This window comes from Jaculus jaculus, chromosome 7 (assembly GCF_020740685.1).
Source record: "Jaculus jaculus isolate mJacJac1 chromosome 7, mJacJac1.mat.Y.cur, whole genome shotgun sequence".
Taxonomy (NCBI): domain Eukaryota; kingdom Metazoa; phylum Chordata; class Mammalia; order Rodentia; family Dipodidae; genus Jaculus; species Jaculus jaculus.
This window is the reverse complement of record NC_059108.1, coordinates 138334517-138362435: the sequence shown is the minus strand read 5'-3', so window position 1 is coordinate 138362435 and position 27919 is coordinate 138334517. Positions and strand designations below refer to the sequence as shown.

Here is a 27919-nt window from a genome sequence, read left to right as displayed (position 1 = left end):
TTTATAAATAAATAAATCCTTGTCATGCAAAGGGAGTAGGAAATGGACAAGAGGGTAGAGCTGGGTTGGGAAGCTGACACTGAGCCCTGAACAGCAGGTAGCCTGGCTATTGGCAGAGATACAGAGAAGACTCCTTGGGTTATCCATGCCATCATGGCAAAAAATAGCATGGAAACAGCTGGTGAGCTGTCAGAATAATCTTACGGAGGACCTGTGAAATCTCTCTGCTTGTGCCTTCACTGAGAGTTATTTGGACAGAACTGCACTGCTAGGGGAGGAAGCAAGGAGGTAGCTCACCCTTCCCTGCCCTTTCTCTTATTTCTCTGCAAGATGGTTCTAGACCCTGGAGCCCCTTTACATTCCTACTCTCTTATTTTAATCCTGTCTCTACCCTAACAACTTGATGCACACTCAAGCAGTGATATGTTTGCACACATCCAAAGACAGAGGAATAAATGTGCTAAATATTTATTATTATTATTTTTATTATCATTGACAAAATCACTAAAGAAATGCTTGTAAAGTGCCTCAGCTGTTTTATCAACAAAAATATAGGGAGGATGGAGAGATGGTTCAGCAGTTAAAGGCACTCACTTGCCAAGCTTGACAGCCTGGGTTAAATTCCTTATACCCACATAAAGCCAGATGCAAAAAAAAAAAAAAAAAAAAAAAAATTGGCACATGTGTCTGAGATTCATTTGCAGCCACAGGAGAGCCTGGGACAACCATACTTACTCTCTTGTCTGCCTCACTGTCTTGCTGTCAAATAAATGGATAAAAATATTACTTTAAAGTGTAAATACATTGGATGGAATAGCAATTATTGCATTTTTGGAGAAGAGGTCATGGGGTAATTCTGGTTTGGTACTAACGTGGGTAGTTGCTCAAATGGGTACTATAACTAATGGTTTTTCAAAGCTGTCGTTAAGACTGTCACAAATAATGAATTCAGTAAAAAGATAAAGGGAAAAATGCAATCAAGGAAAGAACACTGGGATATCCATCTTGACCAGTGTATGAACTTAGGTCTGTATAAAAAAGACAATGCAGGCCATCCACTTGCATCAGATTGCAAAACGGCTCTCAGCAGCAAACAGTTTGGGTAACCTGGAGTAGCTGAGTTCATGAATAACTTTTTACGGGTGGGTAAGGAAAGAGCATTTGCAGCTAGGGAATCAGACAGTGTTCTTTTGGGGATGACCTTGAATCAAGGCTGCTACCTTTTGGCTTCCATTTCAGATAATAGATTCTCTTCTAAGGAAAAATGAATGAATCAGGTGCTTTTGAGACTTTCCAAGGAATGGTTTCTGTATGTGCAGCACTTGGTGTTCTGAGATGCACAGCTATCATACAGGGGTATGATAACTGAGATTATTCATTTTGTTGTCCCTAAAGTATAATTTTTAGTAGGACAGCAAGTACAAAGGGGTAAGACAAAGAGCAATGATTCATCCAATATTTGGTGAATTTTATGTAAGCCATGAAGTCCAAAGTAATTTTGCGAAGTAGTACATTGTGTTTTCCTGAATTTTGAAATAGATGGCAATATTTTTACTTGTAGGGCAGGTTTTTGCTCTTAAGGATGTCATAGGTGCATTCTTCAAATTGTTAAAGAGCATCACTTCTATGTGGCTTTAAGTGGATGGAGATGTTGTATGAAGCTATTTTCAGCAATCCTTTGATGTCAGATCTTGACTTTTTCTTTTTGGATTCAAGCAGAGAAATACATGTTTCTATTGAGAGTTATTGTACAGCCCATACACTAGTTTTTCTCAAACTGGAACGGAGCAATTTGGTCATTACTAAAGCTCATCAGAGCTCTGCCACTCCCTAAATGTGTGTTGAGCTGATGTGATTCGTAAGTGGCATGTTCATTGTCCTCTTCAGGCTACCGCTCTTTATGCATGAGCTTTAAGTAATTAATCTTTCATTTTCCCATATTGATTATCTATAGGTCCTTTGTATAGCCTTTAATGTATAAGAAGATTATACATTGAAAGTAGTATTTTTATGCTTTGATGGAAAATTAAACCCCATATATATCTTTTCCTTCAAAAACTATCTTGGCATCAGTTCAAATCTGGGAAGTTTGTTTGTTTGTTTGTTTTGTTTTTATTCTACTTCATACAACTTATCCAATGTTAGAGCAAAAGAGTACAAAGTACATTACAGCTATGTGGAGGAAGTAGGAACAATTCTGATTTCATAGCAGAAAAGACACAGGTGGCCTCAAATGGAAACATGCCTGAGTTCTAAGACCCAACATTTCTAAGACCCTACAGTTGACTTTGAGGCATGATTCATTGTTCTACTGGGAACTGAACGGTCAGGTAAAACTCCTTTGATATTACCAGAGGCTGTTTAGAAAGGATTGCAAGACTCCAAAATTTCAAGTTCAAAAGCTTAAATTAGAAGTCAAAGGTAGATAGCTGTTTCTTTATATTCAGGTCTCAACTCTGGAATCTGTATACCAGTCCAAAAGCATTTTGGAGTCTTGTTTACCAAAACCAAATCTACTAGTCAATCATTACCTAATAAAGCTGCATAATAAACTAAATCAAAATTGTGTGGCTTTCCCGAGGCAATCTTTATCCTCATATTTACAGGTGACTGAAATCCAGCTTATCTCACTCTGCTCTGCATGATAGCTCTGCTTTGGGCTACAAGTAGCTGAGATTCTCTCTGGGCTAGGATTAGGTTCACATATTCTCCAAGTATGAATATGTTTATTCTGAGGCTCATACTGAAGGATGTGTCCATATGTAAGTCTTCTTTTCATGGTGCATCCTTGTCCCACATGAGAGCAATGCAAATTAAGAAGTTATGTTTAATGTTTTTACTTGTAGCACATTCATTATGATCCCATGAGCCAGACAGTATGATATGGGGGAAATGAAAAAAGCCTGTTGAAGATCCATTGTGCTGATATACTATATAGCCAAGGCTGTCCTCAAACTCATGGGAATCTTCTTGCCTCAGCCTCACAAATTCTGTTATTATAGAAATGCGGCATCACACCCAGCGTATTGATGACTTCAATACAGCAGACTACTTGTCAGGGAAAAGGTTTTATTTGTTGTTGTTTGTTTGTTTTTGTTATTGTTTTGTTTTTGAGGTAGGGTCTCACACTGGACCAGGCTGACATGGAATTAAGTATGTAGTCTGAGGTTAGCCTCAAACTCACTGCAGTCCTCCTACCTCTGCCTCCTAAGTGCTGGGATTAAAAGCATATGCCACCACTCCCGGCAGAAAAGGGTTTGATGTACTTTCCCTGGCTCCTGTACTGGATAGACCATTCTTATCTCCAATAGCAACATGCTTTCATGAATATATCAAGAACTGATCTAAAATGTTTTATAGATATTTCCCACTAGTTTCTGTTGAGTTCCTAGTCATATAAAGCATTCAGGTCTTCTTCCTGAATTTTGTCTTGGTTGAATCATGCTAATAATATATCAATACGATTGTTTCTTTTGCTTAAGTGAATATATATCTATCTTTGTTAATGCTCATTGAATTTTATTCTTTCCTACCAGGCTTACCATACCATTTACACTCTAACATTCATTATATTTTTCCTTTCATATATTAGTGCATGATGTCTCTTTGCCCATCCAAGTCACTGATGCAAATATTGGCCAGGTAGTTGTTAAGGACACATTCCTATGCCAAGCCATGCAAGGTCTGCCCATCTGTTCTCTATGCCATCTGTCAGGCCTCCTAATGTGTAAGCCTTTACTTTTAACCCACTGTGGCCACAGGGATAGCACTAAATAATGCTTGACTATGAGTTTTTATATTATGTCCATACCATTTTCCTAACCTTCCTATGTGATAAGCACATTCTTAAAAAAAAACAAAGTAAGAGAGAGGAAGGTAGGAAGGGAGAGAGGGAGACAAGAGTTTGGCATGGCTGTTCTTCATGGAGCTACACTATCTGTTTCTAAAGCCCACAGGTCAACAGTATTAAAGGTTCACAAAGGCCAGGCAAGTAAGAAGTGTCTGTATCAGTTGCTGAGTGTATTATGAGCAGATGGGGAGGAGAAATGTGAAAATCATACAAGGGATCAAAGAGCAGGAAATGGGAGGAGAGACAAACACAATGACGATTATATCATCATCAGGATGTGTCTCCTCTGAGTAAAACATGAAACCACCAAACCAAAATACTTCTGTGGTTTTACTTGGCCTGCCGTGGTATCACCTGTGTTCTAAAACTGGTACTCATCTGCTCTTCTTCTGAACTCATGTTTTTCCTCCTTTGGTCTATGAAGGCCATGTGGGTGCATTCCTTGTCATAGACTTGGTAGGGACCATGAGAGTTCTTTTACTCAGTTCAATTTACAAATCTTTCTTATAGTGTTTCTGAGAAATAATCTTGGAATTTCCATTCCATGGTATTATGGTGCCCTCGCCACATCACAGTGCCAATGTTATTGCCCCTCTTTCTTTCTGTCTCAGAGGAAAAGTTTGAATGTTTTCTCTCTAACATTGAGACTGTTCAGACCCTTGGCCTCATTGCTCCCTGGTTTAGCTGTCATATTTTTGCTCCCCTCTGCTCATAATACACTCATATACACGCAAATATGTTTATGGATTTTGGCATTTTACGCAGTGGTTTCTCAGTGCCAAATGAAGACATTATATTTCGTAACACAACATTCAAAGCATTAGCCCCCAATATGCCTTTTCCTTTCTCTCTAGTGTCTACCTTCTAGTCTGGCCATACTTACCCACTGGTCAGACATCATATACACCTTTTACTCATTGCTTTCCACATGCTAGAACCACTGCTGAGGAAAGAATTTCCTCTACATTATTCTGACTCCCTTCCTCTGTTGAGATATGAGATGTCCTTCATGAAGCAGGCCAGGGCTCTCCTCCTACAAGCAGCTTTCTGTGCTTTCCCCAACAGAACAGCTAGTTCTTCTGAAATCACATCAAATTCTGTTAGTCTTTAGATCTCCTTCAATATTTCATATTTATTTTTGGTACGCGTGTAATGTGTGTGAGAGACTATGTACTTGTATGCGTGTGAATGCTTTTGTGAATGTGTGCACTCAGAGGTCAGAGGGGGCTGTTGGATGTCATCCTCAGTTGTGCTCCACTTTATTTTACTGAGACATGCTCTCTCACTGGAAATAGAGCTTACCTGAAAAGCCAGTAAGCCCTAAGGATCCTCTTGTCTCTGTCTCCCCAGAGCTGGTATTACAGATGTGCATCAACACACCTGGCATTTTGTGTAGGTTCCAGGGCTGGGGAGGTGGACACAGGAAGTTCCCTAGAGTTTGCTGCCCAGCCTAGCCTACTTGATGAGCTCCAGGCCAATGAGAGACTTTGTCTCAGAAGAGATGAATGGCACCATAGAAATGGCATCCAAAGTCGTCCTCTGACCTCCACATGTGTGCACACACACACACTTAATTCCATTTTACAAGGACCAGTCTAAGTGGTTTTCCAAATCATGCACAATTTCCTAAAGTTTGGGGGCAGCACTTTTGAGATTTACATAAACTAAATTTCCTTTATGTCAAACCAAAGAAAATAATGTTAAATTTTCATAGGGTGTTATGAATACTAGACTAAATTTCTTTTAGAAATATTACCTGTATCTGATTCATTTTTTTTTAAAAAAATCTCCAGAAAGTCTTGATTGGCAAGCATCTTGGTTTAAAGAAATGCAGGCTTGGACTGGGAAGACAGCTCAGTTTGTAGGGTGCTTGTCTTGCAAAAGCACAGGGACCTGAGTTTGATCCCAAGAACCCATGTCAAATAAGCTGCATGAGGCTTTGTAATTCCAGTGTTGGAGCTTACTGACCAGCTAACCTAACTTACTAGGTGAGTTTCAGGCTAATGAGATCCTAGCTCAGAAAAGGAGGCAGGGAGTAATGCCATTCCTGAGGAGCAACACCCAAGGTTGTTCTCCATATGCAAATGCACTGCACATACACAAACACACACACAAAAGAAAAATAAATAAATTGTATATTTAGGAGCTGTATGGCTAGCTCTGAACTTGGAATTGTAGGGAGATTTGGAAACTTATAATGAGGCTAGTAGGACTGCACATATAATAGATGCTTGGGTCTACTTTTCCCTCTGCCTTTGATTCACCATGTGACTCAGGGAAATGTGTTTTAGTCTTTCCTAAGTTGTGACACTGAGACTCACATACAACTGTGCAAAATATGTGTCCCCTCTTTTTTTTTTTATAAATCTCCCCCTAACAGGTCAATGAGATAATTTCCAAGGAGCACTTTGATTTTTTCTGATAAAAGGGATGGGTAAGCTTGAAATGAAGCATTTCCTGCTTCCATTGAAGGTTTTAAAGTGAGCACAAACAGCCTTTTAAAGCCTATCAAAGTAAAAGCTGGAGGAAAGAATGGGCATATGCATTAAAATCAAGTCAACAATTATTACTGAGCAGCTAGTGATCTGATAGTGTGCTGTGTGTTGCTGTTTTTCCGCACTCCATATACACCTTTGGTAATCATGGCTACTCCATGGTGTATATTATTATCATCCAGGTAGGTTTGTAACTACTTTTTAAAATAATAAAATTAATATTCAGAGAGATCAAATGATTTGTTCTACTTGACTCATATATGAAACCATCTAGGGTTAAACCAGACTTTATGAATTTAAGGTTAAGGATTCCTTCATTTCTCTAGTTTCATTGGCATTATAGCACACAGACTGGACCATCTCTTTATATCTATCCTATTTCTTTACATGTTTAGGATTGACTGTAAATCCAATTTCTATTATAAATCCTTCTCGCATTACTGTAACCTGAAGCCAACTTTTCTTTCATATAAATATATAATGTGTGTGTGTTTGCAAGGAGAAAGGAACAGAAAGTCAATGAGAGAGAGAGAGAGAGAGAGAGAGAGAGAGATTGGTGAACCAGAGACTCTAGCCACTGCCAACAAAGTCCAGATGCATGCACCGTTTTATGCATCTGGCTTTCCATGAGTACTGGGGAATTGGACCTTGATGACCGGGTTTTGCAAGTAAGCACCTTTAACTGGCTGAGCCATTATCCTCCTAATTGTCATTGTCCTTGTCTAATGTACGTGTTACAGTGAGGTAAATCTCCTGGATGCTGTTTTTTTCCCCTTAAATTAAGCCCATAGATTTCAATCTAACTTTCCCTTTCTGTTGTCATGTGGTTGAGACATGGTCTCACTATCCGGCTGTCCTGATATATACACTATATAGAATAGACTTGTCTCAAACTTTGTCTCAAACTTACAGTGATATTTATGCTTCTGCTTCCTAAGTGCTGGGATCACAGACACACAGCACCATCACTACCTCTACTTAACCTTGATGGCTGCTGCCATCATTCATTTGATCCCCAAGAATCATGAATATGCGATGTATTTGAAGACTAGCAATGATTCTCTTCATCTCAGCATGGACGCCTGCTCATTTCTGTATGAACACATAATCACACCTATTAAACACAATAGGTGTCCATCGCATGCATGCTTGTGAAATGAATGCCTAGATTAATCGTTGATTCTACAGAAAGTTTTCAGAAGATAATGAAAACAAAAGCTGATTCATGATATCCGTGATCTAGGACTCCAGACTAAACAATGAAATTGGCCCTGTTGGCAAAAAAAGAAAAAAAAAATAGAATTATTGGCATCAAGAAATAGTGTCGGCAGATTTTTGTACTTGTAATACAGATTCCACTGTAGATCTCTTCAAACTGCTTTCAGTTTGTTTTTTTTTTTTTTTTTTTTTTTTTTTTTTGCCTTGTCTATTCAGCTCTGCTGGGACCTCCGCCTACTAGTGCCACTTTTCTGGAGATTCAAGATATGTAAGACAAGCTGTAAAATCCAAGTGAATCAAAGAAGCCTGTTAAGGGCCCTGGTTTCTATGATGTCTGAGTTTGTTAACTAAATTGCAGGTTGTGCAGCCTGTCCAGAGACAGCTGACAGGAAAAGCCTACACGAAGCACATCTCCTAAATGACATGTGCGCTTTAGTTTCATTGGAGGGTGTGGTATCACTATTACCTGGGCTCTCACTGTAAATGTGCTGATTATATGCATCCCTTGGGACTGGATGCTGTCAGCATGGCTGGGCTGCGTGAAGGAGTCTCGGCTGGTACATTGACATTCCTGAGAGTAAACAGACTCCCAGATCCCCCAGGAGGGAGACTGAAGTTCACGAGGTAAAGGAAGTTTCACCAGCCCCTGAAATCACTCAGGATTCTTGTGTCCTTTGCGTACAAGTTGTAGTTCGCCTTCTTCCCTGATAGTTTTTCCTGCATTCCAATGTCCACACAGCTGAAGTGTCAGCTACACATTGCTATGGCTTTTTCAATAATTAGCACAGTCGTTGTTGTAAACCGTTTAGTCAGAGCTCGGATGGCCTTAGGGTACCCATTTCCAGATTCTCAGACAGATACACAGATGTAGGCAGCACATCCTCTTGAGAGCCTGAACACTGACTCTGTAGGTTGTTTCAGAAGGAAGACAATGATGGAGGAATTACCTACAGAGTATTTACTTGGACTTTTGGTATGTTGGAGAAAGCACGGTCCTTGCATTGTGTGACAGGTGCTGTTCTCTAATACGAAAGCTTCAGGGGTGACACTTGATAAACTTTTCTTGTGTCTCTTAGCTTATTGGTGGTATTGAAGGGAGGGGCTGCACAGGAGTCCTCAGAACACTTCCAGCCTTTCTTCCTGTATCCAGAGTCCTCGTCCCTGCACTAAGGCACAAGCCCTCATGCATTGCTGCAGAAGGCTTCGGGCAAGGAAGATGACTAGAGCTAGAAGGAGAAAGAGGAATGTGTGGCCAGGTCCAGGACTTGTCCTAGACTTGGTCTCTGTCCAACTTCATAAACAATGAAGTTTTCTGGCCTGTTAATCTGTGCCCATCTCTCAGCTGGCTTGCAAGTTAGAGTGGAGAGGAACATGATTTATTGGTCCGCTTAAACCTCACTGTGGCAGAGAAGCAATTTTGTTTTTTTAGCTCTCATATTGCAATGAGCATTTTTTAACTTACTTGACAGTCTATTATATAACTAACGTAATTTTTTTCAACATCAGTTTCTACTCAAAATTAAATGGTAGTGACCTACACTAAATTTTCTTTGATGGTTATAGCTATACAGATATATGAACTTGAAGGGCTAAAAGTGTGGTTGCATGCAATTTATAGGTAGCCTTTTCTGTACTTAATGGTCTACTTTCTTGAAACTTTCAATTAATGGGTTTATTATCCTTATCTTTGCTGGCATCTCATAATCGTATTGTTTATTGGCTGAGAGTACATTCTCTATTGCTATATCTCTGAGTCAAGGTGAAATCCTTTACCACTCACTAGAGTGCAGGAGAAAGTTTATTTTGATATAGTCCTTACTATGAGGAGGCATGAGAATGATGGGTTTTGTTCTTGAGCCTGGACCTATGGGAAGTACTTTCAAGCCTTGAACCAAGCCATCTTCTCTCAAAATCAACAATTGGACCATTATGTTTTATGAGTCAGACTGCTTACTCCATCCCAACTTTTCTAAGAGGGTGAGTAGCATATTTTACATTTTGTGCTGTATGTATGTATTTATATGTACTTGTATGTATTGTTCTGTTCTCCAAATGATAACAGCATTGAATCTCAATGTCTATATACTACAAGAATGTAGGAGAAGTGATGGAGTTAAGTTCCAAAGCCAGGTTGGCCCTACTAAAAAGCCTGTGATTGTTATAGTACATTAATGGTTAAACAATGTGATTGTTATAGTACATTAATGGTTAAACAATACTAGAAAAATTCTACAAGGGAAAATAAGAAAATATAAAATATAAGTTATTAAATTAAAATGAAGTAGAAGAAAAATATGTAGTCCTGTGACTTTCTCAGTCTGTTGTTATTGTAGTTTAGAGGGTTGATCTTATGGTGATAAATATTTTCCTTTCCTTGTTACCATGTTTTACACACACACACACACACACACACACACACACACACACATATTTAGAGAGAGAGAGAGAGAGAGAGACAGCTTGATGTTCAATGGCAGTCCCCAGTCAGTCTTCGCCTCTGATAAATAGCAGGACATGCTAGGGACTATGGCAAATAGAAGAACATGTGCATGCCTCTCTTTCCTAGTCAGCAGGCGGTAGACCTGCTCGTCTCATATATGAAGCTGTATCATTTTCTCAAAATGACTTCATTGGGTATTGGTAGTACATGTCTGAAGTCCAAGCAACAGGATCAAAAGATTTATCACAGATTTCAGTCCCATCTGGACTATATAATTGTGACTTTGTTTTAAACACACAAACACACACACCCTAAAGCATCAGTTATACATGCAAGATCTTCTAATTTTTTATGTACTAAAACCCACTCCCTAAAAATGAAATACATGTGAAAGCCTGATGAAACTTATGGACTCTGAATATGCAAGTTTATTTTACTATACAAACTAATATGCATTATATATGAAGCAAAACAATGAACATCCACAAGAGTTTTGGGCTCCAGATTCAGTACCATTTGTGTATTGTGTCTGTGATAGGCACATGGTCCCTTGACTTTCATCTACCCTTCTCAGAGTAGAGCCACAGGCACTCAGCTGGAGATGCTGTGAGCACTCATGTGGTACATTTATTATGCAGACCTAGTATGCTGGTGAGCAAAGAGGGCATGACTCATGAACATCCATCTTTTCCCACTTGAACCAGAACTGCCTCCTGTTGTCTATGAAGCAGTATGTCTGCTCTTGTACCTGGTTTTATAAGCTGTGTGCCTCTAGGTATTTGCCTGCAGAGTATTTCCACAAGTCAATACAAAATAGAGTGGTGAGCAATTTATCTACATTTGAGGATTTGGATTTGGAAAGTGGGTTCTTTGTTCTTTCAGATAAAGCTGGGTGGGTAAGCCTAGTCATACCTAAGCTCATTCCTTATTCATAGCCTTACTTCTTCCCTCCCCTCTTCCTTAAATCCTCACTTTCTTCTGGCCACAGTCACTGTGTCAAGGAACTCACAGAGGCCACTGAATAGGGGTATAACTAATTAACAGCAGTAAGGTCAGTGTTGACCTTGCTGTTGAAATGAAGATGCTTTAGCACCTCTGGAATCAAGTCCGCCCTGCACAGTTCTGGGTGGCATCAGTGCATCACAGATCAGCTAAAGCTCTTCGTACCAAAGAGGGATGCCTACAGCAGACAGTGGGGGAGTTCGTGGGCATGTTTGGGAAATAAAAGGTTTTATTTTGGAGCTATAGTTTTTAAATCTCATAAGCGTGATTGTGCTATTATGGATGAAACCTTTGCCTAAGGCTGTAGGGACCACCCTTTGAGCAGAAGAGAAAATAGTCTCTAAAATATAATCTGTTCATGACTGAGCTCACAAGAAAGTATGGTCTAGGAAAAATTAGTGAGGTTTCAGAAAACAGACAACATACCTGACATTGTAAGTATACTTTGTGCCAAATATTTCTTATCGATCCATCACTTGAGTTTTACTTCCATTCCTACCATTTTAACATTCTAAATTTCTCCTTTTATATCCCAACTGCATGCACCTAAATACATCTTACTGTTTTAGTCAGCTTAATGCACTACAACACAGAAGTATAGATTGGGTGACATAAACAAGGCATGTTTACTTCTCATAGTTCTGGAGGCTACCATAGAGCTTGGACTCTGGTTGAGACCCATTTCCTAACTGTCAACTAGTTGCCTTTTTTCTTCATCCATACTACATTACAGAGGAAAAGATTCTCCCTCTAGTGTCTCAAAAGACAGTAACTTTTCCATGATGACTCCAACCTTACAACCTATACAACCTAGCTACCTTTTGGAGCCCCCCACCACCACCTCCCAGTGACAGTATATTGGAATTAGGGCTTCATCATGTGACCTTACGGGGAGAAATAACAAGATGGTCCATAAGGGGCTGGAGAGATGGCTTAGCAGTTCAGCACTTGCCTGTGAAGCCTCAGGACCCCGGTTCGAGGTCGATTCCCCAGGACCTACGTTAGCCAGATACACAAGGGGGCACACGCATCTGGAGTTCCTTTGCAGTGGCTGGAGGCCCTGGCGTGCCCATTCTCTCTCTCTCTCTATCTGCCTCTTTCTCTCTCTGTCTGTCACTCTCAAATAAATAAATAAAAATGAATAAAATATTTTTAAAAAGAATTTTAAAAAAGATGGTCCATAACAGAAAGTAGCCATTCTTTTTTTTTTTTTCTACCTTTAGTTTGGGTTCTCCAAATAAGGTAGAATTTTCCATCTTGAGAGGCACATTATGAATTCTTGTCTCCAGGTTCTGGGGCAATTTATCAAGTACTTACTCTAGATATTTACTTGTAGTATATGGAGATAATACATATTTTTTTATCTTAATCTGAGAAACTATGTCCTTATTTCTTATTTTTCTTTTGTGTGGCCATCTATTTTTAGTGATATGTATTGTTTTAATTTTTTTGTTTATTTTTATTTATTTATTTGAGAGTGACAGAGAGAGAGAGAGAGCAGGAAGTAGGCATGCAGAGAGCAAGAGAAAGAATGGCTGCGCCAGGGCTTCCAGCCACTGCAAATGAACTCCAGACACGTGTGCCCCCTTGTGCATCTGGCTAACATGGGTCCTGGGGAATCGAGCCTCAAACCAGGGTCCTTAGTCTTCACAGGCAAGCACTTAACCACTAAGCCACCTCTCCAGCCCTTTAGTGACATATTTTTATTAGTGATTAATATTCTTCAAATCACTGTCACAACAATGATTTATTAAAAATATTTTAATTTATTTTTTGCAATCAGAGAGTGATAGGAGAGAGACAGACAGAGAGAATGGGCATGGCATCTCAGGCCTCTAGCCACTGCAAATGAATTCCAGATGCATGTGCCACCCTGTGCAACTGGCTTTATGTGGATACTGGGGAATCAGACTCGGGATCCAAAGCTATTGTCACTATGCCAATGTAGTTGATGTAGCCCAAGAGGCTGAATGATGCCTGATATATTTATCTGACTTCAGATATGTTTCTCAAAGCATCTTGTATAATGTCTGATGAACATACACTTGTAAAATTTCCACAACTTGGCTATTACTAGTACCACATTGATTTGGATAAATAAAAGTGACCAATGTAAATTAAAATGGTAGCAATTACAATATGGCCCACTTACCTTGTCCCTAAAAGTTTAAAATAGAAGGATTACTGTTTACCTTGAACTGACCAACTGCCACTGCTCTGAAGGCTGAAGGAATAAGCAAGAAAGTAACCAATGACAAAAATCAATGATTCATGGGAGCCAACTCTTCAATGAACTAGTAACAAGATAGGCTGCTATCCATCTCTTGGACTTCAGTTTGATAACTTATTGACCTTTTGGCTAAAATCAATGATAGGATTTCAGTTTGAATGTTTTTCAAGTAAAGAATCAGTGTGGTTTGAAGGTCTCGGTGATGAATTCTGAGATCTTCATTTCTACATCAGCAGAAAGTTCTCAAGAAGTTTAGAGGTTCTGTTCTTAGAGCTGGTCAGTAAGCTGGGTGAAAGAAATAAACACACCTGTGGTCCCTAACAGGCATGGCCCATCTCTCCTTTCCTGAAGTACTCTTCAAAAACAGAACCACAGCAAAAATTGGGCCTTGGATCCAGATATTATATGATATACATCTGGTGTTAGAATGTTACTTACAAGGGGGCATACGCATGTCTTCACCAACCATTGTGTCAGGTTTCATCTGAGCATTTTGCTTTCTATGTCTCATTCCATGTGCAATATTCAATTACAACTAGACAAGTGAAAACTCAGGACTCTACTGACCATCACTGGATTGTCTGGTTTCTAGATTGAACATGGACTATGGATATCTGTTTCTGGACAGAGGTTCTAGGTTCTCCTGATTCTTAGTACCATTTCCTGAAAGAAAAGTCAGAGGAACCAGCCTTTGACTATGAAATGTCTTCAAATACACACACACAAATTTATAGGTGCACTGTCTTCCATGGCCTTTTGCATAAAATACTTTTATATCTTTATAGGAATGAATGAAGTTGTAATGTGTCTATAAAGAAAAGAGAAGGAATATTTGTGATGTTTAAATACCATCATAGAAATTCTTTACATATCATGGATGGTTTTACTATGGATCCTGTAGACAATTGCGCATCCAATGTTTTGGCCAGCTCCCCGAGGGCTCCCACTTCATGCCATAGTAGGGCGGTGATATCCTGTTATCCTGGAGACACTTTTTAATATGGATAATACTTAGAATTTGGTAGGAAAAAAACTGAATTCAAAAAATTAAAATTAAGAAGTGTGTTCCTTCATGCGTCAGTCTAAAATACATACAGCTGTGAAGTGATTTCAGATGCTGGTGTGGCAGATTGTTTTCAGAAAGCATGATTCAGTTCCCTGTGACATATTTTTAAGTGCTTGATTTGGGTCATATTTACTAATCCCATGATGATACAGGGTGTTCAAATCCCTCTCCCCTGCAGAGGTTGTGAAATGGTTTGGGTGGTCAGCAGGACTCTACTCTCCTGATATTCCATACCTGTTTACATTTCATCCTTATTTCTGTACTGCTTTTGTTAGGGTTGTTGGGGGCTAAACTAGTGTCAACCTTTTGAATTAGAAATGCTGATCTGATCAAAGCATGACTGTTATAGTGGTAATAGTTGACAAAGAAGAAAGCCATAAAGTATTGCCTGGATGAAATACCTGGCTTTTACACTATCTCCAGGACACACACCACAGTCCCTGCATGCAGACAGACACTGTTGATATATGAGAGTCTCCTGGCCATTCTGTTTACAATAACTAGGAAAAGAAAAATGAGCCCATTTCAGTGTGTTCATCCCAAGGTGATGACATGGTAGATTCCCCTTGCAGGTAAACTGAGAGAGCTCAGTTAATCAGCATTTATCACCTAAGTTACTCAAGTGTCTTGCAGATTCATTGGAGCCCTGGAGACTGAGATATTCATGGGGTTGCAATGCTGTTCTCTTCTGTCATCTTCACTAATATAAGAAAGGGAAATCCTAATATCAGAGTGTATGTGTTGTCTTAGAGTCTCAAGCCTTTAACATATATATATATATATGAGTCACTTTCACAAATGATAAATTTTCAGAAAGAAATGTATCATTATAATTTTAATAACTTACAACTTTGTTCCATCCCTTCCATTACTGAACTGTTACTAGCTACCACTATCTTTTGCCAGAAGCTTCTAATTTATTTCCCTGCATCCACAGCTGACCGCCTTCAAACAGTATTATACTGAGTTGATTTTAGTATCTAAACACCCTCAATGGGATCCAAGATAGATTAGTTCATGCTTAATTGGGTGAGTTTTCATATATCCTGTCTTCCATTGTGAGAAGCATGCTCTATCTGCCAGATAATAGTTACAAAGGGGATTTGTAATGCACCAGTTATCACCATGCCAGATGCCAGCAAGAGAGAACATCCCCACACACGCCAAGTTACATGAGGCAGGTTTAAGACTTACAGATAGGCAGCAGGTGATGGCAGATGCCTAGGATTTAATAGTGATCCTGTCCCCTAACGCTTAGGAAAGCTACCCCGTTGGATGGAAGCCTGATTTCTGTGTGCCCTGCCAATTGCACTGAAGTGGAAGAATCCTACAAAAGCATTCCACCCTGGGTTGTGGTCCTCAGGCAATAGGACACATAGACAAGTGTGCAAGGACATCTTGTTCTGAGAGGGACTCAAACAGAGCCCTGCCTATTCTACCCAGTCTCTCTTATCTCAGAAAGCCATATTCCCAGCATCTTCTACAGTTATTCTTGTCAACTACAAGTAAGATAAAGAGTGATCTGGCTTTATCCAAGGCCACTAGTACTGTTTGCATGGGCATTCGAGTTGGCTACTCATATTTGAGTTATTTTGAATATGCGACCATACACTGTGGGTCAGAAAAGGAGAAATAGAAAGAATTGTTATTCTTAGAATTTTTCACCATTTTACAATAAAGATCAGCAAATCTTTTTCTGTACAAAGCCAGAGAGTAAATAATACAGGCCTGTAGGAAGGACACTTGGCTTTTGTTGCAACTATTACTCTGCATCAGTGATACACACACAGCCAAAGGCAATGCATAAAACATGAGCAGAAATGAGCATAGCTCTCTCCCAATAAAACTTTATTTACAAAACCAGGAAGTAATTAGATCTGTCTCCAGCATTGCTGATTCTTGCTCCAGGCCAATTTGTCTCCTCCAAATTTTGAATATCTTTCCCTGAAACAGATCATTGACAACTGGTACAGTCTACTTTGCATTTTCTGATGGGTCCTTGTACTGAATCACTCACTTCTGAAATGTGCATATTAACTTTTATTTCTTTTTTTTTTTCCAGCTACACAGTGGGGTAGTGTTTAGATTGGGGATTTATCTGTGGGAGTGGCTGCTAGTGTCTTACTTATACAAGTATGTTCATCCACCTTGAGACCATAATGTTAACACAGCCTGTCACTCAGAAGTCAGGTAAATGGTAAAGCCCCCTGGAGAATCACTAAAGGTTGTTTTCTAACTACAGAATAGGTCTTGAGGGTTTCTGGCTGTTTGCTGACTCCTTCTTGGGCAGCTCCTATCCTATTCATTCTTGCTTGGCCCAGAATATCTATTTCCAAGAGAGGGAATTTCTCCAGTGCAGCCCACTCCCAGCTAATCATGCATCTTTGTGGAAATGAGGAAAACTATCCAGCTTGTAATAAAGGGCTATGAGGCGGTGGAAATTAGAGCTGTCAGTTGATGTTTCTGTGCCAGGGAACAGGTACAAGGAAACCTTCATAGGTACTAGCAGCACAGAGCTGCTAGGAAAGAGAGTTAATAAGACATACTGCTTTCTGGCTACATGAGCTTAACATTCCAAAGCTTCTCTCTGCAAAATAGTGATCTATCCAACATGTAGAGTAGGGAAGACTGAGATAGGGAAGGGAAATGCTGATTGGTCACTTTATACTCTGGGAGCCACACCCTGTGGTAAACAAGTACACACAGTATACCGAAGGTTGAGTGTGGGGAATACATTCGAGCACATGTGTAAGTCTACGTAGGTGTCTAGAGCACTTGGTTTATGGGTGTTTGTTGAGTGACTATAAATTTGCAATTCCAAGTGCAATTTTTCAGTATTATGAGCCAGATAGTTCTTTTCTTGGCCTGAATCCACCAAATACAAGAAGCACTCCACTTCCATTTGTGACGGCCAAAATATGCGTACGGATACTGTGCTTAAGGATAGAATCACTTCACCCCCCACCAAGGCCAACAGGTGGTCCCTTGTGATATAACAGAGGTTTGTGGAGAAGCAAGGCCCTGAAGGAGAGGTGCTAGGTTTCATTGAGTACTACTATGCCAGCTGTCACCCAGGAGATGGTTCTAGGTTTTGGCAATACACTCTGCCTCCTATAGAAATGAAATGTTATGTTTTCCTTGTAGGAAATTTGACTACCAAATGAACCAGTGTGGCCCTGCAGTCAGTGGATGGGAAGCAGATGATCAGGATTATTTGAAGGGCACAGTGACTGTGGATACCAGTGTGTGACTGGTGACAATCAGAACCACAGTTGTGGCTTGTGTCTTGCTTTCTTGCAGCAGCTGCCTTATTCTTCCTTGATAGCCCTCTTTTTGGGTCACAGTTCCTGTTGAACTAAACTGCCATTCTCATTCTCTCTCTTCTCTCTTTTTTTTTTCTCTTCTCTCCACCTCTCGGCCCTAAAACTTACTTAGATTCTGTCTCTCTCTCTCTCTCTCACCCCTCTTTATCTCTCTGTTTCTCTCAAATAAGTAAAGAAAACATTTTTTTTTTAAATGCTTAGAGTTAGAGATGGAGCTGTCTTGAGCTATTTATCAGTATTATCTCCCTTGGTCCTCTGCCTGCATTTTAGACTGTGCATCTAATCCGCTTTAATTGATTGACCTCTTGCAAGCAGACATCCGTGAAACCTTACATAAAGCACACTGGCAGCCAGGAGGAGAAGTGGCTGGAACTTTGTAGGGACAGACCAGAGGCCATTGAGGCCTAGACAGATTTAGGAAAACAGAATTAGTTTCTACCCCATTGAGCATGAATTTTCTAAGACAATTTTTATATATTCTGGAGTCAATGATCTTGAAGGGGAGATTACCATTTCAAACACAGCAGTATCCATTGGAAGGGGCCGATGCCTAAGACACATGTGTGTTGTCCATGATGTTGCTCCTCCCCCAGTCATGCCCAGACATGTTTACCCTTATTTGCCACCTACACTCCACCTTTAACATCAGTCATTGCGACAGCGATCTTTGTAGGGCATTTAAGAGTTTGTCAAGATTTTTTGTGTTTGTTATTTTTTATATTGAATATATGTTGTGCTTATGCCCTATGTACCCATATGCAAAACTTAGAGCAGAACCCTGGACGCCCTCCTCTACCACTCCTTGTTTTTTTCTCCTTGAGACAGAGTCTCTCACTGAACCTAGACCTAACATTTTGTTTGTTTGTCTTTGTCTGACAGAAGAGTGAGCCCCCGTGATTTTTCCTACAACTTCTCTACTCAGAACAAGGGATACAGGCATGTGTGGTATGGTAGTTTGAATATATGTCCCCCATAGACTCGTGTATTATTTTTTATTAAGGTTAAACTTCCTGTTTAAGTCTCCAGAAGCCTTCCAGAAGGGGTGCTTCCCTCAGGGCAGTCCAAAGGTTTACGGAGCAGTGTGAGCTCTGGTAGTGTGCGTGCTGGGTCTGGCCTGTGCTTGCTGCAGTTTTCTCTCTGCTTGGATGTATGGAAGTAAGCAGCTTCTTCCTCTGTTTATGGAACTTCCTGTGGATCTGTAAGCTTGCAGTAACCCCCCTCATCCCATAAACTGTGTCTGGTTAGATGCTTATCCGGGCGTTGTGTCAAAGTGAGGTCCTTGTGCTTGTGCAGCAAGTGTGAGACCCCCTGAGCCATCTCCAAGCCCCAATACATTTCTCTTAATAAATGTCATTTAATACACATTATGATGGATACAGACTCTATATTGTTTTTCTTACTTTTATGCAGATAGATGAAGACTCAGGTAATAAGGGATCTACTCAGGTTGACATGGAAAAAAACAAGGTGGGCTTCAACTGGGCCCCCGCCTTCTGAATTTACATCAATCTCGAATTCTTTTTTTTTTTTTCAAATTTTTATTAACAACTTCCATGATTATAAAAACATACCATGGTAACACCCTCCCTCCCTCCACTTTCTCCATCATATCCCCTCCCCTTAGAACTCTGAGCATACATTGTCTTCTTCTCTGGTCTTCCTGCTATAGCCATTTGCTAGCGTTTATAGAGAAAGAAACAAGGACATTATCAGGAGGGCACAGTCAAAGTCCAAATCATCTGTAAGCATCGGAGCTGGGTCTTGTGAGTTAAGTGGCTCCCGAGGGGCTTCTCTCTCCCTTATACTTCTTGAAGGAGACACCTGCTTTCTTCTATATCTTCAGTCTTTTAATTGTGACTTCCTCTATACAGACAGTAGACAGTCAGTGCTTGTTAACTAATGACTGTCCTGAGTGCAGAACAAGGAGACTGTCTCACTGAAAGAATAAGCTAATGGTCTTTACTGAAAATGGGAAATTCAGTGTTCTACTAAGTGCAGGACATTTTATTCCAATAAATGTCAATAAAATCTACCCTCAACTGAAATTTTCTAGTGAATCAAGTAGGTTATAACTCATCATTTTGCTTTTATACATGTAATTTTCAAATTGAATTTTCAAAGCAGAATAAGATAATGTGCTTTACATAAAATAAAACTTACTGCACAAAATATAAACAAAATTATAATTATATATTTTATCCTATATTATATGAATCCTGTTTAGATTCTGGTGGCAAAAATTCATTTTTTTTTCCTCATTCGCAAACACACAACTTAATTAACATTTACTCATTCGCCTACCCACTAACTTCATAATCAGTTACTGAATGCATGTAGGACTTCTTTGTTTAGAACACCTGCAGTCAGATCAGGCACAAGAAGGGCAGGCAAAGTGGATATTAAGCATACATTATATAACGAAGATATCCCATTATGCATACATGGTCATGTGTTGGAAAATGTCATTTCAATTAACAATTTACATCATGTGCAAAGTTGGTTCTGTGAGATTGTGTCACCTAGTAGCATCATAACTGCATCAAACAATGTAAGTACACAATGTTCATACAATGACCAAGTCACCTAAAGGCACACTTCTAAGAATGTACCCATATCATGAAACAACTAATTCAGTTGTGCTATATCATGAATGTGATTTCAACATTCTTTTGAGTGAACACCATGAATTTTAAAGCCAGACAGATGTGAATTCTAGTAATAGATATATTTCTTGTCACGTAAGTTTACTAGTGGGCAATTATGGGAAATTTGGAGATAATAGAGTGCTCAACACTGGGTGACATAAAGCACAGAAATTTTATTTCTCAGTCATCTCTGGTGTCAGCTGAAAATTAGCGTGTTGCCATCCTCAGTGATCCAGACTGACCAACCAACCACTATCAGGAGTTTACTGGATACGGTGGTCCACAGCAATGAGTACATACCAATAAGTCTCATAGCATCAATTAAATGTGTGGCTCAACACAGCATTCAATTCATTAGTGAATGCTAACTACTTGACCCTACCCATCACAATGAAAGAAGGTTGCTTTTACTATGAGTGTCTAATAGGGAGAACTAAAAAGTGTGGCCTTAATTACTTTATGTAGTGGGAACTAGACTTCAACATGGTGAAAGAAGTTCTTACGTGACATAGGCACAAGGATGCATCATTCCACATTGCTTTCATTGTATTACTGTCTAGCATGTAACTAACAAATTCAGTAGGAAGCAGAGCAGTGATGATATTAAGAATGGGTTCCAGGTCTGGAGAGATGGCTTAGGTGTTAAGGTGTTTCCCTGCAAAGCCAAAGGACCCAGGTTCAATTCCCTAGGACCCACGTTAGCCAGATGCACAGGGGATGTACATGTTTGGAGTTTGTTTGCAGTGGCTGTATGCCCTGGTGTGCCCATTCTCTCCCCCCCCCCCTTTCCTTCCATTTCTCTCTCTCTCTCTGACTCTAATAAATAAATTTAAAAATTGGAAAAAAAAGAATGGATTCTAGTGCACATTTCCATGACATACATTTGTGTATTTCAGTTTGGTTTTCTGTCATCTGCAATTTCGTGAAATAATGTATGGTACATTCAATGTTCTCCAGGGACACTCGAGAGTAAATGAAGAGGTAGCGTTCAGGGAGATCCTTATTCCTGAGGATTTTTTCTTGTCCCTGTGCAGTTGTGCTCATAATGTCTGACCCTGGTATTGGTGACATCCCTTGTGCCATGTCAGCATCAGCAGCTATAATGTTGCTGGCTTGGGATCAGAAAGCTGGAGCTAGACTAATTTGTGGAAGCAGGTGGGCTCATAAATACTCATTCTTGGGGAACAATGGATTACTGACTATTGAAAGACAGTTGTTTCTCTACCATTCAATCTTCTTTATCCCCAATGCTTGTGGGGGCCATTGGTATTATCTGCTGATTTACCACTTGCCTTTGTTTTTAATATCAAAGAAGAGCATAGAATGAAGTGCTTGCCTTGGTAGCAAATTTAGTGGTGATGGGTGTGGAGTTATTAAAGTTTATAGGCATGCTGTTTCTGTAGCTACATTTTTCTTATCTGAGTGCAGTTGATAAAAGACATCAAGGAATGTGGAAAGGTAGAAACCACCAAATTGTGACAGGACATGCAAAAAAAAAAAAAAGAATTTTATGTTCTGTTTGCTACGATTTACATTTATTTCCACAACTTATCTTGATGACAGTGTCTGCTAAACCAGCCAGTCCTTAGCTCACACTACTATTTTCAATGACGCCAACAAGATGAAAGAAGGCTGGCATCTGTTGAGGCCCAGAAGTATGCCACGTGGCAGGTACCTTATGCATTCTCTGCACAACAGGCTTTAGATGTAGCGATTTGCCTCTCCCTCCCCCTGTGTACTTCTACAGAAGAGAAGTTAGAAGTTAAATAACTTGCTCAAGGTCATGCAGCTTCAGGAGACGGGGATGTTATTTGTCCTACCCTGATTAAAACCCATGTTCATCCTACTGGATCAGTTAACCTCTCCAGGAATCACAGATTGTGATTTAAGAACAAGTGACTGCATGGTTCCTTCTGCTCTCATTCTTCTCATATTTTTATAATGTTTTATTACTTATAAAGTACTATAGTATTCATCCTACTGGTCATATTACTTTATTATGATATCTCATTACAATAGCACTCAGAAGAATGTGAAAACGGCAATCTTATCCCACAGTGTATTATCAAGGAATGGGTTTAGAATAGTTCAGTAACCCACCCCAAGGTCAGTCAGAGCTGATGCCAATGCTAATGCACTCATCCTTCACAACTTCTCTCTTTGCAGACACAGGAGCCAACAGAGTTTATTTTTGTAGCAGCTGAACATGATAGATTTAAGCCTAGACAACTCTATGGGTGTTTGCCACAAAGCTTCCATGACTTATAATGAACTGAAACAAAGCAGTTAGCTACAGATAATAATGCCACTATGGTCCGGTGACAAATGATAAGGAAGTTGTGATAATGAAATCTTATTACTATGAATAAAGACTCCACATCTGAAGTCTAGCACAGTCACATTTACCACTGTGGGAAGCAAAATGAAGCACATGGGTAAAGGGTCTACATTGAATTTGGCAATGTGCTAACAGGATTAAGAAGATCTCTCAGAAACAGTGATTATCATGGAAAATGTGTGGTGGCTAAGATAAGAACCAAATATTTATTCTGGATAGATTAAATCTTTTCTTCTCCTGAATCTATTATAGATCTTGCAGAAAATCTGCCCAAGAATGTATCTTTTTGATCAGCTAACTCACTGAGCAATAACTGTTCTCTACCACTGTGGTTGCTGAAGACCTGATGAGTGCTAGTATAAAGGTCTCCTTCCCCCACTGGCAGTCTCTTCTCAGTCTATGATTAATTAGTGACTCAGAGACAAACTGAATCACCAGCCCTCTTTCTCTATGTATCTGGGATTTATATCATGGTTTCTCATGAAAGGACCATGGTGCAGTAAACAGCCCACTTTCATGAGGTGGGCAGAGGAGTAACAGCGTATGAAAGTTGTTGTTTCTTGACTCCTCCCGTCTTTTCATCCTGCTAAAGAGGTTATGACTCAAGCTATGACAACTTTGTCTATTTATATCTGTAGGTTTAAATGCCCAGTCACCCACCTAACCCCACACCCTTACAAGTGAATGCCAGTTTTCTAACAGACAGCAGAAAAGTTATGTTATCATTTCTGATTCATTGAGAATCAAGAACATATAAAATAGATCATATCATTATTAACTATGGACATGAACCATGCAACAAAAAGGCTCATAATCATGTTAAATTTTCTATGCGTCACTTCTTAATGAGGAGGGGCTTTGGTGTCATACATTGATGAAATAAAACTGAGCACGTGTTGGTTCAGAGAAACATATTTAAGAAATGATGAGTGTTTTATTTTGAGAGGGGCATTCGATATCTCTTTATAGATTGCAGGGAATGAGAAATGCAGATACCCACTTATGTTGTATATCATACTGTTAGGGCACAGAGGAGACCATGCATGTGCTTCCTGATGCTGACCACATGTCACATTGATCAGTCTATATTCCTCTTGTCTAAGATCAATACTCCTGATTATTTGCCACTTTTGATTTTTTTAATCATCATTGTGATATGTTTACATACTGGGAAACAAAAAAGACAAAAAGTTCAGGAAAACATGGTTTGAGCATGGGAAACTATATAAAATGTTCCAAATTATATTTTAAAAAAACAATCCACAATCAATAGGAAGACTAAAGTTATAAGGATAAGCATGACATTTATGAATTGCATGAATGAATAAATCAATAAGCCTGAGATTCAACAAAGTATTTTCTAGAACTTAGGCAATAATGATTCTGATATTTAACTCTACCCTTCATCTTGTCTTCCCTCCCTTCTTCCTTTCACTTATCTCATGGTCTGTCTTGAACAAGGTGAATGGTAAACAACAAAGGTTGGTGAGGAAAAAAAACGTGACTCAGATTTGTCAACATCAGACTTCCAATAGATTTCATTAGCATCAAATACAACCTATTCTCAAGAAACCAGACAACTAGAGAAGTGGAAAGAGGGGTTCTCTCTTCTCTCTTTTCCCTTGCAGTCTAATACTTGGCACAGAAGTAATGTCATTCCAACAAGTTTACAGCTGATTATGTCTGATCAGGATGACCACTTTCATTTCATTTCATGGTGAATATTAGTTTCAACTCTTCATCATAACCAATTATTAGAGAAAGAACTAATTTTAATAGAATTATTATTTATTGGTCAATGTTTTCAGGCATTTCCTAAGAAAGGGATGATCACAGTTTCACCCCCAATACCATCTCCATCATCACTATGTTCATTGCCATAAAGTTTTTATGATCCATTGCAATTTTTCTTCCCCTGCACATTCTGTTATTCCAGCTCTATATGTTCTCTTCTAATATGTAGCAAAACTATAACCCTGAATATTGCCTGACTCTATTCACATGGGGTGTAGGGTTATGCATTTGGGAGGATTGGCAACCATCTGATCCCGAAAACTCCAGCTCAGTTTCTTTGTCCTTTGCTAAAAAAAAAAAAAAAAAAAAAAAAAAAAAAAAAAAACTTTTTTAATCATGCCTTTTATCTGCAGAATATATCATCAGAATTTTGCCTCTCTACCATTGGCTCCCAACCATTCTGTTCCCTCTTTTTGGCTTTGACTATCCTGGAATATGAAGCCCAGGTTCCCTTTCATCTTAAATCTGAATTTTGACAAAATATAGACTATAATGTCTCACTAGCCTCTCTAAGGAAACATACTTATTTTATCTCTCAGAAATGAACTTTATGAAATGCCTCCCTCATTGGCAAGAAGTTCTATTGTTCTGACCATGGTATCTATTGAGAGCCACTGAATGAAGTAAGATGTGTGGTGCAACCTATAAGAGTCATTTGGATGTCTTTATACCATTGTATGTTATGTTCCGGATAAAAGTCTCTGCAGACATATATGGTACTGTTATTAACTTCATACTGAGTGCTCCCTCTGGGGGCACCTATGAGTTTATTACTAATTTGAAGTTCAACTTTAAATGGGTGCAAACCCTGTGGTCAGTAATAATTGGACCTTTTGTGTTTCTTTATTACAGGAACAAGGGAAAATTGGAGTCGTCTTCAATATTGGTACAGTTGACATCTCCATCAAAGAAGAGAGGACCCCCGTCAATGACGGCAAATACCACGTGGTGCGCTTCACCAGGAATGGTGGCAATGCCACTCTCCAGGTGGACAACTGGCCAGTGAATGAGCACTATCCCACAGGTACATGTCTTATCCTCCATGCCCATCTCCCCTTCCACTGTCCCACTAAGTACATTTTCGTCACTTCATGAGTGAAGCGTGCATTCATACTTGGTGTCAGAGAAAGTAAACTGTGCCTTTAGGATCTGATCAGTGCAGGGAGCTCCTGGAGAATTACTAACTATGCACTGTTTTGGGTTTTGTTTTGTTTTTTTGCCAACCTTTGACCCATGCTACCTGACTGGCTCATAATGAACACAATTATTGTAGGTTTCTCAGAGTTCAGCAAATGATGAGCAGAGGGTGGTAGAGAAAAACAAAGCCATCTTTATACCGTATGATCACTGAAAATCACAAGGCACTGAACTTGAGATCTGGACTGTGTGATGCTAACTATCCAGGTGTGATTGATGGTACCAATGACAAGAAGTAGCAAGGAGATTGTAAAAGGAGGCTGACTAGACTTGAGTATATGAACATTAGGTCAGAGCAACAATGAGATAAACCAAGGGTGAGATTTCATTAGTTGGTTGAGTTGGTTGCATTCCTCTCACTTACACTAAGCCTGAATTGATCTTGAGAGGTTGGGCCTAATTGTTATTTTACTAGCAAGTATGCTGGCATGGGAGAGACAGGGGCTAATTATTCATTTGAATTTCAGTCTAGGGTGTGTGGCACCAAACTCCAAAAACCAGAATCAAGGACAAGGGCAGAAGTTGCCTTTTTTGACAAAAGATCATTCAAGGCCTGGAGGGATGGCATAGTGGCTAAGGCAGTTGCCTGCAAAGCCAAAACGCCCAGGTTCAATTTCCCAGGATACTTGTAAACCAGATGAACAAGGCAGTATGTGCATCTGGAGTTTGTTTGCAATGGCTGGAGGCCCTGACATAACCATTCTCTCCCTCTCTCTCTCTCTCTCTCTCTCTCTCTCTCTCTCTCTCTCTCTCTCTCTCTCTCCCTCTCATTCGCTCGCTCACTCGCTCTCAAATAAATAGCTAATAATAATAACAAAGAGTGTTCTAATAATCCTCTAGTTTTCCCTCTTATATACCACCTCTCCTAATGAGAATCCTGCACCCTGGTCACAAAAGCACCAGGAAAAGAAGGGAAAAAAGTAAAACTAACAAGGGGTGTTTACTCCTTAATTGCATTGTAACCTAACAGATGAACAAAAATATTCCAAGGCATTGCATTTTACACTCATGTGACTATAACACATTTCTGACAGGAATCCCCCATACTTTTTTGTCTCTTATTTCCTTAACAGTGAGATGAGCGCAATTATGATGATTTACATATCCAGAAGCCTGAGCTCCTTAGTTCATAATTATGCTTGAAAGAAATATTCAAAGTAAATGTGTCTATTTGTAACTCAAGATTTTGAATGGCTTTAGGGCTGTGACTATACTTTCAGGCATTAAATAAGCGTTACTTTTTTTTGAAATACAATCTGAAGTAAATGCTGCTGAATTTTTTCCCTAATATCTATACTCTTACTGTTTCTGGTTTAAGACCAGAAATTTTAGAGTGAAAGCAATTCATTCAAGACATTGGAGCAAAACGCCTCCTTCAGCCATGTATCTGTGATCACTGATTCCTAAACACAGCCAGCTTAGCTATTGTTGGGGGTCTGTTTAGCATTTATTAGATTAAGGCACAAAAAAAAATGACCTTTTGAGGTTATCTTTGGACACTTGAAGGAAGCCAGAGGTGTTAGCATTTAGCATGAATTTTTATCATCATCCAAGTTCACAGGATACTAATAGACTTGATTTTCAAAAGCTTCTTGCTTAAGCCCTGGGGGATGCGGTGGTAGGGTAGTCGTGGTGAAAGGAACCAAAATAGCTATAGATCTTGAAAGCTGTTCACTTATTTGCTTGTAGGGAGAAAAAAAAAACATCAATATCTGTCTCCATGCATAATATCATTGGCTCTAAAGTCACTGCTATAGGGTTTGTTGTGTTTCTATTAAGAATTTCAAAGATTTCTAAATTGATGTTAACCACTTGCCTTGAGCCAATAGAGAATCTATGGGTTTGCTACCAGCACTGGAGCAGTTTTTTAGTGGTTGTTTTATGTTTTGTTTTGTTTTGTTTTGGGCTTTTTGTTTATTTGGTTGGTTTTTCAAGGTAGGTTCTCATTCTGGTCCAGGCTGACCTGGAATGAACTATGTAGTCTCAGGGTGGCTTCCAACTCATAGCAATCCTCCTACCTCTGCCTCCCAAGTGCTAGGATTAACAGCGTATGTCACCACGCCCAATAAGTGGTTGTTTTGAAGCCAAAGATAAGGGAGAAAGCTGGTAGCTTGTGCTGTGCATCTAACTCTTTATATGTTAGTTCCAAATTATAGGTTGCTTTCTGTATGTTTTCAGAACAGAATAAACCTTTCTTTAATGGCAGGAATAGTTCTCACAAACTATTGCCATCATTGTAACTCTTACTTAGTAATAACGAATGTTGTTATATCAGGGCAGGGTACAGCATAGTCATCATATATATGGGCTCCCAAGTCACC

The 27919-nt window shown here is 39.5% G+C and overlaps 1 protein-coding gene across 35 annotated transcripts in view; it reads left to right on the top strand.

Annotated features, from left to right (window-relative positions):
- The window catches only part of Nrxn3 (neurexin 3), a 1695425-nt gene that overhangs the window by 1481917 nt on the left and 185589 nt on the right, over positions 1-27919 (top strand). For all 35 annotated transcript variants that reach the window (XM_045154245.1, XM_045154244.1, XM_045154227.1 and 32 more), the window contains one exon: positions 25254-25425. In XM_045154245.1, coding sequence (XP_045010180.1) covers positions 25254-25425 — 172 coding nt within the window. The remainder of the gene's footprint in view (positions 1-25253; positions 25426-27919) is intronic.